Consider the following 21,408-nt stretch of genomic DNA (forward strand, 5'->3'; position numbering starts at 1 on the left):
TTGCCCATCCCTATTTGCCCTTCAGAAGGTGGTGGTGAGCTGCCTTCTTGAATCACTGCAGTCCCTGTGTTGTAGGTACACCCACAGTGCTGTTAGGGAGGGAGTTCCAGGATTTTGACCCAGCGACAGTGAAGGAACGGCGATATATTTCCAAGTCAGGATGGTGAGTGACTTGGAGAGAAACTTCTAGGTGGTGGTTTTCCCATCTATCTGCTGCCCTTGTCCTTCTGGGTGGTAGTGGTCATGGGATTGGAAGGTGCTGTCGAAGGAGCCTTGATGAATTCCTGCAGCGCATCATGTAGATGCTACACACTGCTGCTACTGTGCGTCGGTGGTGGAGGGTGTGAATGTTTGTGGATGTGGTGCCAATCAAACGGGCTGTCTATTTTCTATTTTTGCACAGAGTTAGAAGCCTGTGCGCATCTCCATTTGTCTTAGAGCACTGTCAATGAGTGATGTAATCCCCTTTGTTTAAATTACAGGACAGGTTCCAGAAGGATTTGTGATCCTTTTATTTTACAGCACAGACTCTGGAGAGGGCTAAGTGCTTGTTTTTACACATGACAGCTCAGATCTCAGAGGAATGTGTGATCTTTGTTTACTTAAGAGCATAAGAAATTGGAATAGTAGGAGGCCATTCAGCTCCTCAAGCCTGCTCCACCATATAACATGGTCATGGCTGATCTTCCACATCAACTCCACTTTCCTGGCCAATCCACATGCCCCTTTAGAGTCCAAGGATCTAATGTCCGTCCTGAGTACACTGAACAACCGAGCATCCCCAGCTCTCTGCGTAGCCAATCCAAAGAATCACAACCCTTTGAGTGAAGAAATTTTTCCTCACCTCAGTCCAAAACGGCCAACCCCTTAGCCTGAGACCATGCCCCCTATGCCCCCTAGCCCTCGACTCTCCAGCCAGGGGAAACTGCCTCTCAGCATCTACCCTGTCAAGCCCTCTCAGAGTCTTCCATGTTTCATTCTTCTAAATTCAAACTCTCTTCATCGGATAACACCGTCATCCCAGGAATCAATCTAGTGAATCTCCTTTGCAGCCCCTCTAAAGTGAGCATACCCTTCCTTAGGTACGGAGATTAAAACTGTACACAGTACCCCCAGGCCTGTTCTCTTTCTGTTTGACTTTTGCGTATATAAGTATAATAATCCTTATTGTGTCTTTTACAGCCTCATTGTCTGTGATCTCGGTAAAGGCCGTGTCCGGGATGGTAACAAGCTCCATTAAGGGGCAGATTCAGTTCCAGTATCCCATATTCTACGTGATGCTTATTATCATGATCACATCTTGTATTTTCCAAGTACAGTAAGTGTTTTTCAGTCAACAGTTTGGAAAGAAAAGAAAGACTTGCGTTTATATAGCATCTTCCACCAACTCCGGACATCCCAGAGTGCTTTACAGCCACTAAAAGTACTTTAGAAATGGCGTCACTGTCGTAATGTAGGTGGCAAATCTGTGCACAGCAAGCTCCCACAAACAGCAATGTGATAATGACCAGGCAATCTGTTTTTTGTGACATTGATTGAGGGATAAATATTGGCCGGAACAACGGGGATAACTCCCCTGCTCTCCTCTGCAATAGTGCCACAGGATCCTCCCCATCCTCCTGAGAGCACAGACAAGCTCCTGTTCCTATATGGATGGTGCTTTCAGCGGAGGACCAGAGTGCAGGACATTGCTTAGGCTGAAATATGCAATGGGACGTAAAATCTCTCCATTCTTGTCAGTTTGTGCACGCGTTGACTTAACCTGCATCCGATAAAGTACAGCAGAAACCTGCTCTGAGACCCCCCTCATATAAGTGAAGGACTTGCATTTCTATAGCGCCTTCTGCGACCTCAGGGTGTCGCAAAGTCTTTTACAGCCATTTTGAAATGTAGTCGCTGTTGTAATGTAGGAAACACAGCAGCTAATTTGCACACAGCAAGCTCCCACCAGCAGCAATGTGATGATGGCCGGATAATCTTTTTCATTTGGCGATTTTGGTTGAGAGATAAATATTGGCCGTGACACCAGGGAGAACTCTCCTGCTCCTCTTGGAAATAGTGGGCGTGGGATCTTTATTATGCCATGTACAAACCATATTGTGGCCTGTGAGTTGAAACATGACAGCAGCCTGAAGAATTTGATTCCTCTTATTCCTTCCATAGGCAGGTACCTGATCTCTGCCCAGCTAGAGCAGGACAGTTGACATGAGGAAACTTGTTGCCCCAGTCCATGGGGAATTGATCCTCTGTTTCCCAAAAGCGGCGCAGATGAGAAAGGCCACTCAGCCCATCGAAGGTCCTGGTGACCCTAACATCCCCCCCATTCTAGCATCGAATTGGTTTTTGTTGTAATTGATTCCTGGGATTTTGCCTCCATTATTCTGTCATGTTATGATTATTCTGCGTGGGTCAAGATGAATTTTCTGATACCAAAACTAAAATATCCTCTTGATAGTTTGAGCTCGCTTCCCTTTCAATTGATTGGGTAGAAAGTGAAGAGATGCAATCTCCGGACCATTGCTCCCTGCAAAGCCCCTTCCTCATAGCATAGATTTAGCAGAATGATACCTGGACTCCAAGGTCTAACTCACAAGGAGAAATTAAATAAACCAGGGCTGTATTCCCCGGAATTTAGACCATTAAGGGTTGATTTAATCAGATTTCAAGATAGTAAGGGAAAATGACAGGGTAGATGGAGAGAAAATATTTCCACAGGTTGAGGACCCTGGGACTTTGGGGCATAGCTTAAAAAATTAGACCTTCCAGGAGTGAAATCAGAAAATCCTTCCACATACATAAGACATTTGGAACTCTCTTTCACAAATGGTAATTCATGCTAGATCAATCGTAAATTTTAAATCTGAGATTTTTGTTAACCAAAGGTTTTAAGGGATGTGGGGCAAAAGTGAGCGGATGAAGTTAAATTGCAGATCAGTCTCATTGAATGATAGAACAGGCAGATGGGCTGAATGGCCTCCTCCTGTGCCTATGTTCCTCACCAGGAATGCCCGCCTGGAAATCCACCTTGGATATCTTCAAAGAAAGCTAGCAAGCTGGAGAGCCCTTATTCTGGTCTCCCGTTCTGAGGGCTTCTGTTCAAGGGTTCAGCCGCTGTCGTTGACAAAAATAGAGCAGGCTCCCAAGCCGCGAGATGCAATGAGGATCCGTTTTGGCTGTTAATTCCTCCAGGAAGTCAAGGAGGTTGGTTGGGCAGATTCTTCCCTTCTGAACCATGCTGATTGCTGTTAAGCTGCTCTAGCTCCAGGCACTCGGCTCACCTTCTGGTGTGTGTTGCCAACATGAGGATCCACTTTTGTGCGCAAGGAGTCACTTATATAAATGGTCAGCATGAGTTTCAAAAATGAAAACCTTGCTTGACCAACCTTGAATTTTTTTTGGAGGGGGTAACAGAGAGAGTGGACAATGGAAATACAGCAGATGTAATTCATCTGGATTTTTCAAACGGCTTTCAGTTAGGTGCCCTGTAATAGATTAATGGATAAGGTCAGAGGATGTGGAGTCAGGAGACGGAGGAGGGGGCAGAATGGGTTGCTAGCTGGCTTCAAGGCAGAGCAGAGAGTGGGAGTGAAGAGTAGTTATTGAGAGTGGCAGAAGTTGGGAAGCGGTGTTCCACAAGGATCAGGTGCTGGGACCCCTGCTGTTCAGTTTACACGAGCAACTTGGACTTTGGAATCAAAAACACCATTTCTAAATTCGTGGATGATGCCAATTGTTTTCTGGGTGGGTGGGGAGGTGGTGGTCAATACTGAGGAGGACTGCAACAAATTACAGGAGGACATTAATAAACTTACAGAATGGACAAATCATTGGCAAATGAATTGGCAAAATTATGAGGGGAATAGATAGAGTGGACAGGATAAAATTGTTTCCCTTGGTGGAGAATTCTAGAACCAGGGGACATAGATTCAAGATAAGTGGCAGAAGGTGTAGGGGGGGACATGAGGAAGAACTTTTTTATGCAGAGAGTAGTGGGTGTCTGGAATTCGCTGCCCAAGTTGGTGGTAGAGGCAGAAACTTTAAACTCTTTTAAAAAGTACCTGGATCTGCACCTTAAGTGCTATAAGCTGCAGGGCTATGGGCCGGGTGCAGGAAGGTGGGATTAGAAAGGGCACCTGGGTGTCCTCGGGCTGGCATGAACAAGATGGGCCAAATGGCCTCCTTCTGTGCTGTAACTTTTCTATTGTTCTATGGAAGTTCAACGCAGATAAATGTGAGATAGCGCATTTGGTAGGAAGAATAGGGAGATAGAAGTCCAGGTAGATTAGAGGAGCAAAGGGATCTCAGAGTCCAAATATATCAATCACTAAAAACTGCACCACAGGTTATCAAGGCCATTAAAAAAAAGCAAACACTGCTTTTATTTCTGGATGGATAGAACTGAAAAGTCGGGAAGTTATGTTAAACCTGTATTGAACCTTGGTTAGACCACACTTAGAAAACTGTGTGCAGCTCTGGTCACCATAACATTAAAAGGATACAGAGGCACTGGAGGGGGAACAGAGAAGATTTACCAGGATGACGCCAGAAATGCCTGGGTGTACATATCGGGAAAGGATTGACAGGCTGGGTCTCTTGAAAATATAAGCCTGATGGATGACCGATTGGAGTTCTTTAAAGTTATGAAAGTTTTTGATAGAGTGGATGCAGGGAGAATGTTTCCTCTTGTGGGGAAGGACGTATCTAAAGGCCATCAATATAAGATAGTCACCAAGAAATCCAATAGAAACAATTTCTTTACCCAAATATTGTTGAGAATGTGGAACTCGCTACCACATGCATTTAAGCAGAAGCTAGACAAGCAGATGAGGGAGAAGGGAATAGAGGGTTACGATGATCAATTTAGATGAGGAAAGATGGGAGGAGGCTTGTTAGGAGCATAAACACCAGCATGGACTTGTTGGGCTGAATGGCCTGTTTCTGCGCCATATATCCTATTAATACAATCTCTCTGTGCCCTGCATTCTTGACCAAACTGACCTCTCTGGTTTTCTGATCACTTTTCCTAACAAAACATTTTGCTACCTTGTGCAGTATCTGTTGATTAATATCTCTGAGTAATGTTCCCTTTTGCTCTGTAACATTTCTCTCCTCTAATGATAACCATGCTCCCAGTTGTACTTTAGTTCCAGCTCCAATCACTGGGTATTCACTCCTGAGGTCTGAGGCACTGAGTGCTCTGGCATTGAATCCGACCGTGCTGCATTCCCTCGGCACTGCACTGCTTTAGTATCATGCTCACCTCTGATTTTGAAGGTTGTGGGCCCAAGACCCACTCCGGCGGCCCTGAGCTTGTGATGCAGGCTGACGCTCCAGTGCAGTAATGAGGGAATGCTGCACTGTTGGAGGCGCCGTCTTTCAAGTGAGACATCAAGCTGAGGGCTCAGTCTTCTCAGTCCCGGACGCTATTGTGTGTGGAACAGCAGGAGCTCTGCTCAGTGTCCAGGCCAATATTTATCTTTCAACCAAATTCTGTTTTTTAAAAAAAAATACCTGGACATTATCTCAGTGCTGTTTGTGGGCAAAGATTTTCTGCCTCATTTTCTACATTACAACTACATGACTATGCTTCAAAAGTACTCCAATGGCTGTAAAGGAGGCTGTTACATAAATGAAAGTCTGCTCGGTTTTTTATTTTGTTTTGGAATTCTTAAAAGAAATGCTGTATGAAAAGGTGGATTATGTGAGCTGAATTTGGAGATTGCTGCTCATGCACAACAATGATGATTTCTTGCAGATTCTTGAACCAAGCCATGCGACTCTATAATGCAACAGAAGTGGTGCCAATCAACTTTGTTTTCTTTACAACTAGTGCCATCATCGCAGGTATGATAATGTGCCTCTCAATCCTGCTGCTACCGGAGACTCAAATAACATCCAGGCTGGTGCTGACTAGGAACACGGTGCAACTACTGGAGCACTACCACAGAATCGGTTTGCTTCCCTCCATTAAGAAAGGAACTTTGTCCAAATGCTCCCCTCTAACCCCACTGAAAATGGACAATTACTTATATTGGGCACTATTCACTTTGTAATGCATTGTGTACCTTCAGCCCAATACTTTACAGACATGTTGTGAGATATTGCAGTCCTTTATTGACATGTCCAAAATACTGCAGCCCAATAGGAACAGGAATGGGCCATTCAGCCCCTCGAGCCTGCTAAGCCATTCAACTAGATTGTGGATTAGACCATAAAACAAATGAGCAGAAATTAGGCCATTCGGCCCATCGAGTCTGCTCTGCCATTCAATCATGGCTGATAAGTTTCTCAACCCCATTCTCCCGCCTTCTCCCCGTAACCTTTGATCCCTTTACCAATCAAGAACCTATCTATCTCGGTCTTAAATACACTCAATGACCTGGCCTCCACAGCCTTCTGTGGCAATGAATTCCATAGATTATCTGTATCTGAGCTCCACTAACCCTGTGTGGTTCCGTATCCCCTAACCTAACAAAAGTCTATCAACCTCGGGTTTGAAATTTCCAACAAACACCCCCGCCCCCCTCCCACTCCTCACCACCCCACCCCCCAACCCCTGTCCCCTCCCGCCCGTCCCATCCCCGCCCAAAGCCTCAACAGGTCTTTGGGGGAGAGAGTTCCAGGTTTCCACTTTCCTGAGTGTGAAGAAATGTTTCTTGACATCATCCCGTGTGCCCTGTCTTTAATTTTCAGGTCACACCCCCTTTTCCTGGATGCCCCCTTAGAGAAAATAATATAAGCACCGCCTGTCGCTTCACAGCGATTGCAACTGTAAGTGAGCATCTCTGCACCTGTAACTTTGAAGCTTCCAGTGAAGGGAATTTTTCATTTTATTCTGGAAATTTCCCTCAGTTAATTCCACGTTTTCAGCAAATTATATTTCTGTCAACAATATCATTGGGAAAAGTTCCACCTTCTCCGGTTTTCGATCTATGATTTCCTGTGACGCAACACTGCTGTGGCAATAATCAATAGAGATGATTGATTTGGGAAATAACCATCCAAAGTTGATTGCAAAGCATTAATCGGGTGAAAGCTTGCCTTTGTCATTGCTCTAGCTGTGCGCCTACCCATCCGATTAAATTACAGCCTTGAAATCACTGCTGGGTATCTGTAATTCATTTGCAAAACTCACCGTGGCCTCACATGTGCTGCTATTCGGAGCTAGCCTGATCTTAGTGTCAGCAGCAAGTGTAAGTCGAGATTCTGCCAGCCAGCATGTTACTCAGGCACGGTGAATAATTAATAACCGTAGCAATTGGTGATGGTTTTATCAAGAAGCTGCCAGGCATTTAAGGACCAGAAATTTCTAATGTGTGTTTAAATACCAAGCCAAGCAAGATTATCACTCAATGGCACGTAGCGTACAATGCCTGCTAGAGTTTTGAATTTAAAAGAAAAAAATGAAGGGTAAGTTGAACTTACTGGGTGTTGTAGTATATGGAGGAGAAAGATAAGATTTTCTAATTTAGAATTATGAGTGGTTTGATCTCCTTAGAGCGGGGAAGTTTAAGGGAAGATTTTTGTTTAGATTTTTTTTTTTAAATCCTGACAGGATTTTAACAGAGGACAGAGATCTAGGGCATTTGGAGAAAGAACCAGGAAAAATGTGAGGAGAATTTTTTTATTTTACGCAAGAGAGTTGCCATGATCTGGGACGGCTGCAGAATTACTAGGAAGTTTTCAAAGGGGAATTGGATAATTAGCTGAGAAGGAAACGTTTGCAAGGCTATGGGGAAAGAGCAGGGGAGTGAGACTAATTGGATGGCTCTTCCAAAGAGCAGTCAGAGGGCCAGTGGGCCGAATGGCCTCCCTTCTATGTCATATGATTCACTGATTGTGAGCAGCGCTTTCATTTGGCACTCAGTAATCCTGTACAGCCCAGCAGGAGCATGGTCAAAGGAAATATGAGTCGCAGAATTAGGGCTGAAGTGCCGTATCTTGTGACTGAGGCTCTCTTGCAGCAAAGCCTCCCTGTCAAGGACGTGGATCATTGATTTTATCCTAAGGGCGGCAGACGCATGTGAATAACACGTGTCTTGACACAACCATCATTAGTTGCTTTGGTTATGAATTATTCATGGTGCATGCGTGACATACTCTTTGACAGCCAGCACCAGGGAAGTACATAATTATTTGGTGCTAGTATTGTCTTAATATGAGTTTCATATTGGTGTAAAGATACAACTGAATATGAGGTACCATCACAACATATTTCATTCATAACACTATGGAATCATAGAACGACTCAGTGCATAAGGAAGCCATTTGCTTCATCGTGCCTCTGCCCCTCTTTGGTGGGGCTATCCAATTAATCCCATTCACCTGCCCTGTCAACGTTCCCCCTTCAAGTGTTTACCCAGTTCTCTTTGGAATGTAACTATCCTTTCACCACCCTTTCAGGCAGCGCATTCCAGATCATCATAACTTGCTGCATAAAATTGTTTTTCCTCATGTTGCCTGTTGCTAATTGCTTTAAATCAGAGTTTTCCGGTTACTGCACTACCTTCTTACTTTTTAAAATTTGCTCATTCGTCGGATGTGGTCCAGCATTTATTGCCCATCCCTAATGACCCTTGAGAAGGTGGTGTTGAGCCTCCTTGTTAAACCGCTGCAGTCCACGTGGTGTGGGTGCACCTGCAGTGCTGTTAGGCAGGAAGTTCCAGGATTTTGACCCAGTGACAGTGAAGGAACTGCGATATAGTTCGAAGTCAGGATGGAGAGTGGGCTTGGGGAGGAAGTTGGTGGTTGTGTTATTCATGTCTCCTGCTCTTTTCTTCTCGCTGGTAGAGCTCGTGAGTTTGAGAGGTCCAGTCAAAATAACTGTCCCTTGGAAATGGTTTCCCTTTATTTGCTCTATCAAAACCTTTCATGACTTTGAACACATCTTTAAAATCTCCTCTTAACCTTTTCTGCTCTAAAGAGAACAACGCCAGCTTCTCTAGTCTCTCCCTGGTAACATCCTAATAAATCTCCTCTGCGCCCTCTCTAAGGGGTTTACATCCTTCCTAGAGTGTGGTGCACAGAGTTGAACACAATGCTGAGGCCTAACCAGTAATTTATAAATAATTAGCTTATGGTGTTTATAATGTATGCCTGTGTTACTAAAGTCAAGGATCCCCTGTTATTTTTAACTGCCTTCTCAACTTGCCTTGGCACCCTCAAAGGTTTGTGTAGGTATATCCACAAGTCTTTCTGTCCCTGCACTCCCGATAATATTAAACATTTAGTTTGTATTGCCTCTCCTCATTCTTCCTACCAAAATGTATATATTAAGGTCTGACAGCACTTGTGGAGAGAAAGACAGAGTTTACGTTTCAGGTCCATATGACTCTGAAGAGTTTTTCCAGCATTTTTGTTTTTGTTTCAGATTTACAGCACCCACAGTATTTTATCTTTATCTTTGTGTATATATTAAGTATCATTCCTATTACACTCACTTTAACAAGTGGATTGATGTGGAGTATTGCAATTTGTTAGTCTAAACGTAAGCTTCTATGAAGTTATATATACAATTTGGAAACCAAATCCAAGAGGGCGCAATGGGATACTGTTTCAGCAGCATTTAAACATTTAAAAAACTGGTAGAAGGTTGAATGTGTTATTCTAACCATGGTTTTGTATTTCATTTTGTTTTTAACTGCAGGGGTGATATTTTATCAGGAGTTCCATGGTGCTGCTATACTTAATATATTTATGTTCTTATTCGGGTAAGTGATTAAATCGGCCAGTAGTAAACAAAGTCCCTCATTGCTTCCCATTTCCCTTGGTCAGGATTTATGCCTTTGTCCCATGGCTGCTTAAATCTTAGCGTGTGTTTTACCAAATTGCTTTTTCGCACAGTAAATCCTAAGAAGTGATTTCATGCACGAACAATGTTTTGCAAGTTAAGACCGCTTTGCACAAGTTGTACAGTGTAAAAGGACAATATTGTACTGTTGGAGTGCATGTTTTGTCTTCAGTGGTTCAGTAATGTCTTGTTTCAATATTCCTAGGTGTATGCTGTCATTCCTTGGAGTATTCCTGATAGCCAGAAACAGAGAAAAGCAGACATCTGAAATCCCATATATTGACTTGGGCACCATTCCAAGTATGGACTTTTTATGTGGTTATTATATTTGTCAGTCCTGGTCATTTTACAAAACATAGGCGAAGAAACAAAAAAAAAAGCTGGCAGCGATTAAATACAACACAGCCTATAGGGTTCAGAAATGTGGCAAAAAGTCAAACAAAACTACATTTTAGTGGCTTTTGTTTAGATTGGAGAGCTGAAACAATGAAGTTGACTACAAGTACAGGCGGTTCCTGGCTATGCGTCCTTACACCACATGGACTGCAGCGCTTCAAGAAGGCAGCTCACCGCCACCTTCTCAAGGGCAATTAGGGATGGGCAATAAATGCTGGCCTAGCCAGCGACGCCCACATCCCATGAAAGAATAAACAAAGGCAGAAACACTGGCGATCCCACAGTCGTGTCTCGCAAACACTACTGTCAGTTTTGCTTCACTACGAACTTGTGGTTGGAGATGCCCGAAGGATCTCACGATCCTCGTACATGAGGTGTACAAAATTATGAGGGGAATAGATAGAGTGGACAGGATAAAATTGTTTCCCTTGGTGGAGAATTCTAGAACCAGGGGACATAGATTCAAGATAAGTGGCAGAAGGTGTAGGGGGGACATGAGGAAGAACTTTTTTAAGCAGAGGGTAGTGGGTGTCTGGAATTCGCTGCCCAAGTTAGTGGTAGAGGCAGAAACTTTAAACTCTTTTAAAAAGTACCTGGATCTGCACCTAAAGTGCCGTAAGCTGCAGGGCTATGGGCCGGGTGCAGGAAGGTGGGATTAGAAAGGGCACCTGGGTGTCCTCGGGCTGGCATGGACAAGATGGGCCGAATGGCCTCCTTCTGTGCTGTAACTTTTCTATGGTTCTATGGATCTGTTACTGTAGTCCTGTGAGGTAACACTTTTGGAGGCCATCTCCAGATTTTAGCAATAAACCAGCGTTTTTCCGATTGACCCTATCAGAGGATCAGGTAGATAAACTGCCAAAAATTGAACGTTATTTCTAGTTTCATCTTTACATCATAAATCCTGTCATACTACAGTAAAACTTTTATTATCTGGCATGCTCCGGGAACAGGTGGTGCTGGTTAATCAATAATGCTGGTTAACAGAGAGTTACATTTACCGATGGAATACAGTGCAATACTTTTAGCGTAAACTTTCAAAGAGGAAAGTATAAAATAATATGCACGTGCTGAATACAGAACAGCATTCTTTTTACTTCTAATCCTCAACAGTACATTAAAACATAAAATAAAATATAAATTTAATATGTATACAGGTACTCAGGAAGCACAGTACTCTTTATCCTCTGAGCCTTCACATTATAACATAAAATAAAATAAGAACTAATCTTCAGTATCTTTTATAACTACCCCTAAAGATGTAGAAGGCTTAGGAGATTGGATCCTAGTCAAGCTCTTGAATAAACCCCTGATATCAGTTTGCCTATCTGCCTTCTGCCTGTTATGCAGCACAGCAGAGTGCAGAATGTGCAGAACCTCTTGTGCAGAGTAACAAGTTTCAAAGGAAACCATTTGTATAAAACACTGCCTAGCTGCTCTAACTAAGGGACATAGAACCATAGAATTGCGAGAGCACAGAAGGAGGCCATTCGGCCCATTGTGTCCCTGAAAGAGCAATTCACGCGCTACCGCTCCCCTGCACTCTCCGCACATCCCTGCACATTCCTCCCTTTCAGATATTTAGAGACGTTAGAAAAAAATGAAGGCACAGAAGCAGGCCACTCTGTCCATCGTGGCTGTGCTGACCAAAGAACAAGCCCCCCCCCCTCAACCAGCCTAATCCCATTTTCCAGCACTTGGTCCATAACAGGGGAAATAGGCACTCCCCCTATCTAGGCCCCTCACAACCTTGTACACCTCAATCAAACCTCCCCTCAGCCTCCTCTGCTCCAAGGAGAACAACTCCAGCCTACCCAATCTTTCCTCACAGCTGCAATTTCCTGGTCTTCGCAAATCCCCTCTGTACCCTCTCCAATGCAATTATACCCTTTCTGTAATGAGGTGACCAGAACTGCACTCAGTACTCAAGTTGTGACCTAACTAGTGTTTCATATAGTTCCAGCATAACCTCACTGCTCTTATATTCTATGCCTAATATAGGGAAGTATTCCATATTCCTTTAGGGTATGACATACTTAAACAGCTTTATTTGATTTGGAACTAGTGACAAACTTCAGCAATTGTTCTTTTTGCTCCCTGATGTATATTCTGGATGAGCCAACATTATATTCTTTCATCAAAACCGTCCAATTCTTATCCTTTTCAGTATGTCTACGGATGTCAATTTTTGCTTTAGTGTCAACACAACTCTTTTCGTCACTCCTCCCCTCAGGCTTTTCTCTAGTTTATTGGATGCCATAATGGCAGGATGGGTTTTATAATTCACACAATAGCAAAAATAAAAACTATAATGGTGGTTACGAAGAAGAAGGACTACCAATGCCTCTACTGGAAGCTTGTCTAGCTACACCAAGGAGACCTGGGAAACCTTTGGGTTCCAGATAACTTCTGAATGGCTTCCAGTTGGTAAAGTGATGATTCACATTCGGGGAATATCAGAAATTCCAGTTAGGAAAGAATTCCAGCTGGTGGAGTGCTGGATAATACAAAGCTTACAGTAAAAGGATACAGTCCCACTCCCATATTGTCTTTCATTTATGTCACTTCAATTTGATCTGATTCTGTGCCCCGCATCTTTGATAATCTATCAATTGCAAACTCCATGGAATATTTATCAGTTAAATGTGAGACCAACGTGATCTAAGACTGGACTGAAGTCAAAATGGTTCAGATAATTCATAACACATGCACCATAACACAGAGTGATGCCTCATTGTTTACTGAGTTATATAGGCAGAGATTTATTGGGTCTTAGAATGTTATCTCCCAAGGGAGATCTTAGTTAGTTCTTAGTTAGAAAACTTTTAAGTTGTAATATTCTTCCCCTTAATGCTATTTCGATGGAAAGATTGGTTTTCCTAACTTGCAAGCAACAGATAATTGGTATTACTTTCAGGTGCGTTTAGGTGGTGTTCCCTATTGAAACCACATCTATTTTTAGTCATGAGTAAGGAAGCATTAGTAAGGATGAGGAGGACCCTTCATATTTTATTGCCATTTGGCAATTGTAGTGGCTCCTTAATGTGAGCCCTTAATATCAACAGATAAAGCCAGTGGAGGAATGAGACTTACGCAGTTTGATCCCTTTCGGACATTGTGCAATCTGCAAACCACATCATCTTTCACTAATTGGCACCAATATAACCTCAGAGAAACAAAAAGGAAAGGTTTTTTAAGGCAAAGATGTAAAATCAACTCAATTATTCCGATCCCCGTAGCGACCGACAACTTTAGATAAGATTTGAATTCCCAGTGACTAACTTCAAGGGATTGCACAACAGGGTTTCAAGTTTTAAGATGTTTACTACAATAAACTAAAAGCAACGTCAACTAAATATTACTTAGCAGGCAACTAATACTCTAAACTACAGAAAAGATAACACTTATTAATGTCTTAACATGACTGATAACCCCACACTGTATATTTATACTTTACAACATGCTCTCCACAGGATTGCAGTCTTTACAGGGAATGGTCACTCCCAGCTTCCAATGGGTTCACATCTCCCTGTTTCACTGAGTCATAATATCCAGCGACCAGCAAAGATCCTCTCCCTCAGTCTCCCGAGAATTCCAGAACTGACTTTCAGCAGTGAGGCTGACTCTGGTTATTCCTGGGAAAATCTTTAGATCACCACAGGATGTGTCCCTTTGACCAGAGACGGTCCTTCCTCCCATGCTCCATCTGGTAGCTCACACAGGACCAGGACCAGCAGTCTTCTCCTCTCAGCTGACCACACCAACAGAAGCCTTTGTCTCTTCTCTTCTTTTCTCTCCTCTCGTCTCCTCTCGTCTCCCCTCGTCTCCCCTCCCTTCTCTTCTCTTCTCTTCTCTTCTCTTCTCTTCTCTTCTCTTCTCTTCTCTTCTCTTCTCTTCTCTTCCCTTCCCTTCACAGTAGTACCTGCTGACCCAGGAAAAAGTTTGGAGGCAGCCACAGCGGCTGCCAGGTGCTCAGTCGGGCTTTTTAAAAGGCTTGCCTACCGAGGGACTCTGTCCCAGTTATAATGATAAAAGGCCCTCTAGTCCTCACCCCTCATACCCAAACACCCTCCACACACACACTCCATGCCCTATCTATGCCACCTTATACCCCCCACCCACCCCACATGTCCTTCATGCCCCCATGCCAAGATATGTCCCTCACCAAACCCTCTGCTCCCTCATTAGAACATAAGAACTAGGAGCAGGAGTAGACAATTCAGCCCCTCGAGCCTGCCCCACCATTCAATACGATCATGGCTGATCTCATTCCGGCCTCAACTCCAATTTCCTGCCCTCTCCCCATAACCTTTCAACCTGTTACTAATTAAAAATCTGTCTATCTCCTCCTCAAATTTAATCAGCGTCCCGGCATCCACTGCACTCTGAGGTAGTGAATTCCATAGATTCACGACCCTTTGAGAAAAGTAATTCCTCCTCATCTCTGATTTAAATTTACCACCCCTTAGCCTAAAATTATGGCCTTTCGTTCTAGAATGCCCCAGAAGGGGAAACATCCGCTCCACGTCTACTTTGTCTATCCCCTTTAGCATCTTATATACCTCAATTAGATCTCCTCTCATCCTTCTAAACTCATTCCCCACTCCATGTCAAGCTATAATGCTTCTAAACCCATTCATACTGTGTAGAGGCAATGAGCCCTATAGTCACAATAGGGAGGATTAAAAATAATTTTTAAAAAATAGTCATTCATTAATAACTCTTAAAAAAAGCTCCTTTTTACTACAGGCCCATAAAATTGTCAATCATCCAGACCATTTAAAGCATCAATGGCAGAAACTGCAAGCAGTCGAAACCTCCTTATCTTGTGTAAAGAAACATTGTGCAATTGACAGAAGAGATCAGAGAGCCAGAGATGTAAATCAAGTGATGCTTTCCCTGGGGTGCGGCTGTTTTAGCAGTCTAATGGATTTCCAAGCTCTCAGCTAACTGGGGTGCAACTGTTTCAACAGTGTAATGGATTTCTGGAATCTCAGCCAAGCCTCCATTAGGCTGTTGATGCAGCTGCAACCCAGGGAAAACATTGCTTAGTTGACAGCTCTGGGTCTCTGATTTCTTCTGAACATTTTGCACCTTGCTCTCAGCAAGTCCCACCTGGGCCCCCGGTCTCCATGGTAACAAAGCTTGTAAGCTTGCAACACAGGCTAGTAAGGCAGAATTCATAACACATGTTCCTCTTCACTCCTCCATTTTACCTTAAATTAAAGAGATGATCTAAAACATGACAATCTCATACAATATTGCAATTGCAACACAATTCACTGATATATTTGGTGTATTACAAATAAATTTGCAATGCCCATCATTGCTGAAGGAATCTACTCTTTCACCACATGTCGGGGTTCTGCAATGCATTTTTGACACAGTCATAGTTTAAAATATATTTTAATTTTGAATTTAATGGCTTTTTCATCTTTACTACCATACAAAAATACTTTGAACACATGGTACACATAGTACAGGCTTTGGGTAATCAGGAGGTGAGTTACTCACCGCAGGATTCCTAGCCTCTGACCTGCTGTTGCAGCCACAGTATTTATATGGCTAGTCCAGTTCAGTTTCCGGTCAGTGGTAACCCCCAGGATGTTGATAGCGGGGGATTCAGTGATAGCAATGCCATTGAATATCAAGGTTAGATTTTCTCTTGTTGGATATGCTCATTGCCTGGCACTCGTGTAGTGTGAATGTTACTTGCCACTTAACAGCTCCAACCTGGATATTGTCCAGGTCTTGCTGTATTTGGACATGGACTGCTTCAGTATCTGAGGAGTCACGAATGATGCTGAACATTGTGGAATCATCAACGAACATCCCCACTCTGACCTTATTATGGAAGGAAGATCATTGATGAAGCAGTGAAGATGTTTGGGCCGAGGACACTACCCTGAGGAACTCCTGCAGTGATGTCCCGAAACTGAGATGATCGACCTCCAACAATCACAACCATCTTCTCCCTCCAAATCCTATTGACTCCAGTTTTGCTAGGGCTCCTTGATGCCACATTCAGTCAAATGCGTCCTTGATGTCAAGGGCAGTCACTCTCACCTCACCTCTGGAGTTCAGCTCTTTTGTCCATGTTTGAACCAAGGCTGTAATGAGGTAGAAGCTGAGTGACACTGGTGGAACCCAAACTGAGCATCAGTGAGCAGGTTATTGATCAGCAAGTGCCGCTTGATAGCATTGTTGAAGACCCCTTCCATCGCTTTATTGATGACCGAGAGTAGACTGATGGGCAGTAATTGCCTGGGTTGGATTTGCCCTGTTTTTTATATGCAGGACATACCTGGGCAATTTTCCCCATTGCCGGGGTAGGCAGTGGCATGTTGGTATTATCACTGGACTAGGAATCCAGAGACCCAGGGCAGAGGTCCTGGGGACCTGGGTTCAAATCCCACAGCGGCAGATGGTGAAATTTGAATTCATTAAAAATCTGGAATGGAAAGTCTAATGATGACCATGAAACCATTGTCAATTGTCGTAAAAACTCATCTGGTTCACTAATGTCCTTTAGGGAAGGAAATCTGCTGTCCTTACCTGACCTGGCCTACATGTGACACCAAATCCACAGCAATGTGGTTGACTCTTAGATGCTCAGAACCTACACCACATGGACTGCAGCGGTTCAAGAAGGCAGCTCACCTCCACCTTCTCAAGGGCAACTAGGGATGGTCAATAAATGCTGACCTGGTCAGTGAAGCCCACATCCTGTGAATGAATGAAAAAAAGGGTAAATGCCAATGTTGTAGCTGTATTGGAACAGTTTGGCTAGGGATGTGGAATGTTCTGGAGCACAAGTCTTCAAATATTGTCAGGGCCCATAGCATTTGCACTATCCTGCCTTCAGCTATATTGCCTTCAGCCGTTTCTTGATATCACATGGAATGAGTCGAATTGGCTGAAGACTGGCACCTGTGATGCTGGGGACCTCCGGAGGAGGCCAAGTTGGATCATCCACTTGGCACTTCTGGCTGAAGATTGTGGCAAATGCTTCAGCCTTATCTTCTGCGCCTATGCATTGGGCTCCCCCCATCATTGAGGATGGGGATATTTATGGAGCCTCCTCCAGTGAGTTGTTTAATTGTCCACCACCATTCATGACTGGATATGGCAGGACTGCAGAGCTTAGATCTGATCCATTGGTTGTGGGATCGCTTAGCTCTGGTCTATCACTTGCTGCTTATGCTGTTTGGCATGCAAGTAGTCCTGTGTTATTGCTTCACTAGGATGACACCTCATTTTTAGGTATGCCTGGTGCTGCACTTGGCATGCCCTTCTGCACTCTTCATTGAACCAGGGCTGATCCCCTGGCTTGATGGTAATGGTAGAGTGGGGGATATGCTGGGCCATGAGGTTACAGATTGTGTTCGAGTACAATTCTGCTGCTGTTGATGGCCCACAGCACCTCATGAATGCCCAGTTTTGAGTTGCTAGATCTGTTCGAATGCTATCCCATTTAGCATGGTGGTAGTGCCACACAACTTGATCGAGGGTATCCTCAATGTGAAGGCAGGACTTTGTCCCCACAATGACTGTGCGGTGGTCACTCCTATCGATACTGTCATGTACAGATGCATCTGCAGCAGGCAGGTTGGTGAGGATGAGGTCAAGTATGTTTTTCCCTCTTGTTGGTTCTCTCACCATCTGCTGCAGCCCCAGACTAGCAGCTATGTACTTTAGAACTCAGCCAGCTCGGTCAGTAGTGGCAATACCGAGCCACTCTTAGTGATGGACATTGAAGTCCTCCACCCAGAGTACATTCTGTGCCCTTGCCACCCTCAGTGCTTCCTCCAAATGGTGTTCAACATGGAGCGACACTGATACATCAGCTGAGGGGTGGGGGGTGAGGTAGGGTATGTGGTAATCAGCAGGAAGTTTCCTTGCCCATGTTTGATGGGTTTCTATGAGTACATGGAGCTTTAGGTAGCTGTCAGGTTCTCATACAGGTCCTTGTTATCAGTTTACTATGGGAACTGAAAGGAATTTTAGCCCCTTAATGGTCGCCTTGTACATCTACTCACTGCGCACCATCAGCGCATCATGTCTGCAGTGTGTACCATCTACAGGAAGCACTGCAGCCACTCATCAAGGCTCCTTCAACAGCACCTTCCAAACCTACGAGCTCTACCACCTAGAAGGACAGGGTCAGCAGAAACATAGGAATGCGCCAACCTGCAAGTTCTCCTCCAAGCCACACACCATCCTGACTTGATATCGTCGCTCCTTCAATGTAGCTGGGTCAAAATCCTGGAACTCCCTTCCTAACAGCGCTGTTGGTGCACCTACACCACATGGACTTCACGGAATTACATAATTATTACCGTGCAGAAGGAGGCCGCTCGGCCCATTGTGCCTGCACCGACTTCGGCTTATCACCACCTTCTCAAGGGCAATTAGGGATCGGCAATAAATGTTGACCTTGTCAGCAATGCTCACATCCCATGAATGAATAATGGGAAAACATGATTACAAGGATAGTTCTCTGCATAATCATGACCAGCATGAAGGGAGTTTATGATTTATTCATCTTTTGGCAGTGCAGTCTTCATGCAATCTGTTAGAAACAAGGTCAGGACTTTGGGAGATTAGGGACTGCTATGGCTTCTAAGATGATTGAGAAGGACCACTGGTGAATAGAAGAAATGGAACATTGAGGCTCATATCTGCACTTGAATACAATTTGAACAAGCCTTACCATGCTAAAGTAAGAATTAAATGCCTAAAATAGACTTGAGACTATCTTTATTATGCTCCTAATGTGCAAGAAGATATTATTGATTGATGACCTCATAGTGAAGGTGCCCCTAGGTGGCAGCAATCATAACATGATTGAATTGTGCATTCAGTTTGAGGGAGAGAAGAGTGGGTCCAAGACTAGTATTTTAAGCTTAAATAAGAGCAATTATGAGGGCATGAAAGTTAGCTAAAGTGGACTGGCAAATTATGTTAAGAGATAGATCATTAGAGATGCAATGGCAGACATTTAAGGGGATTTTTCAGAATAGATACATTCCAACAAGTAAGAAAATTCCAAGGGAAGGACCCACCATCTGTGATTAACTAAAAAAGTTAAAATGGTATCAAACTTAAAGAAAGAACTTAAACTTGCGCAAGGATGGCTGGCAGATCAGAAGACAGGACAGAATATAACAAACTGCAGAGAATGACAAAAAGATTAATAAGGAAGGAAAAATTGCAGTACGAGAGAAAGATAGCTAGAAATATAAAAGCAGATACTAAGATTTTCTATCAATATTTAAATAAGAGCATCATTAACAAAGTGAGCATTGGTCCTATAGATTGTGAGTCTGGGGAATTAATAATGGACAATAAAGAGATGGCAGATGATTTGAAAGGTATTTTGTATCAGTCTACAATATAGAGATACAAAGAACATTCAAGAATTAGCTGTAAATCAGGAAATGGAAGGGAGGGAGGAACTCAAGAAAATTATAATCACCAAGGAAGGGTACTGAGCAGATTGTTGGAGCTTTGGGCCAGCAAGTTCCCAGGTCCTGATGGACTTCATCCTAGGGTCTTAAAAGAAGTGGCTGGTGAGATACTTGAACAATATGGCGAGAAAGTCAAAAATTGGTTTCACGCCAGCATGAAAGCACAGTGAGATCTTCTGATGGTGTTGGCCATGGCAGAACGCCAATCACAATGGAGGCCTGCGTGAACCCCTTTAGATCCCACTAATGTGATGCAAATAAGGCCCAACCTGAATCATCCCCTATGCAGATTTACTGTTACGCTGTCCCAGGTCACATCTGAACAAGTGTGACGTGCGGAAGTTGGGACTTATCGTTAGCGCTTTGCTCAGGTTGAGGACACCCAAGGAGCAGAAGGTGCTGGAGCACCACAGCTACCGGACCCTGGGACAACACGTGCATCACATGCTGGGTGGATTCTGGTGGACATGGCTCCACCACCAAGCAGCTCCCGGAAGGTGGGAGGTCTCCGTTGATATCTCAGGTCTGCTTCGGAACTTCGTTGTTTTGGCCATGGGTGGCTATGAATGATCGGCGGGAGTGGAGGGGAAGGTCCAGCTGTGAGCTGGAGAGGAAGGTGTACTCAGGAGGTGGGGGGTGAGGATGAGAGGGGTGGGGGAATGAAGGTGTCGGGCGAGTGGGGTTGGGTGGGGGAACAAAGGTGCAGGGGGTGAGGTTGGTTAGGGGGGTAATGAAGATGTTGTAGGGGTGAAGTTGGGAGGGGGAGATGAAGGTGTCGGGGTGATGAAGCTGGAAAGGGGGAACAAAGGTGTCAGAGGGGAGGGGCTGGAGGGAGTACAAGGAGAGGAGGGTGTAGCAGGGTTAATGCAGTAAGTGGGGAGGTAGCTGTAAGGGAGGAGGAATGTGTAAGGGAAGGAATTTGGAAGGGGGAAGGAGTTCAGAGGGGAGAAGGAGTCTGGGGGAAGGAGGAAGCTTGGAGGGGGAAAGGTGTCCGGGGAGAGGAAGTGTCCAGGGGGAGGAAGGTGTTTGGAGATGAGAAGGACTTTGAAAGGGGGAAGGAGTTTGGAGAGGGGAAGGAGTCCAGAGGGAGGAAGATATGTGCGGGGAGGATGGGGTTCAGAGGGGGAACGAGTCCAGGGTAGGAAGGTGCCTGTGGGGAGGAGGGAGTAAGGGTGGAGGAGGGAGTAAGAGATGGAGAATGTAGTGCAAGAGTCCGTGGAGTTGATGACTGTCTCCTGGAGAGCAAACTGTGGGTGGACGTGGTAGGAGGGAATGGTCAGTATGAGAGGGAGCTGGAAGGGTGAGGGTGCATTGATAGCGGTAGAAGGGATGGCGAGAGTGGTTGCTGGGGATTCGGAGGCAGACATGAACCTGGGGGGGGCAGGAAGGAGGAGGTCAGGGAGTTCAATGTGGATAGGGGTGGGATTCTTAGGGAGGTAGGGAATGTGCATGTTCACCTGGACATCCTGGAAAGTAAAGGGTTTGGGTTGGTAGGTGACAATGGGGAGGTGGAAGGTGATGCCAGAGGGGTCAACAGTGATGGGAGAAAGGACATGGGTGACTGAGAGAGGGAAAAGGACAAGGGAATTGAGCAAGAAATCTTACTATGACCATCGTTGTCGAAATCGAAAGTGGGCGGAACCTGGTGTTGGACGGGGACAGGTGCTGTATGGGAGTGGGATCAGTGGGTGGGCGGCGATGCAGGTCGGCTCAGATGGACAACTGAAAGTGAACCCCAGCAGGCAGCATTGA

At 44.5% G+C, this 21,408-nt stretch overlaps 1 protein-coding gene across 3 annotated transcripts in view; it reads left to right on the forward strand.

Moving 5' to 3' along the window:
• Positions 1-21,408, forward strand: part of nipal2 (NIPA like domain containing 2) — a 96,450-nt gene that overhangs the window by 67,907 nt on the left and 7,135 nt on the right. For 2 of the 3 annotated variants that reach the window (XM_078541104.1, XM_078541105.1), the window contains 4 exons: positions 1,183-1,318; positions 5,756-5,844; positions 9,647-9,710; positions 9,996-10,090. In XM_078541104.1, coding sequence (XP_078397230.1) covers positions 1,183-1,318; positions 5,756-5,844; positions 9,647-9,710; positions 9,996-10,090 — 384 coding nt within the window. The remainder of the gene's footprint in view (positions 1-1,182; positions 1,319-5,755; positions 5,845-9,646; positions 9,711-9,995; positions 10,091-21,408) is intronic. The other variant, XM_078541106.1, reaches the window with a different exon arrangement.

The sequence above is a fragment of the Cetorhinus maximus genome, chromosome 4 (assembly GCF_964194155.1).
Source record: "Cetorhinus maximus chromosome 4, sCetMax3.hap1.1, whole genome shotgun sequence".
NCBI lineage: Eukaryota > Metazoa > Chordata > Chondrichthyes > Lamniformes > Cetorhinidae > Cetorhinus > Cetorhinus maximus.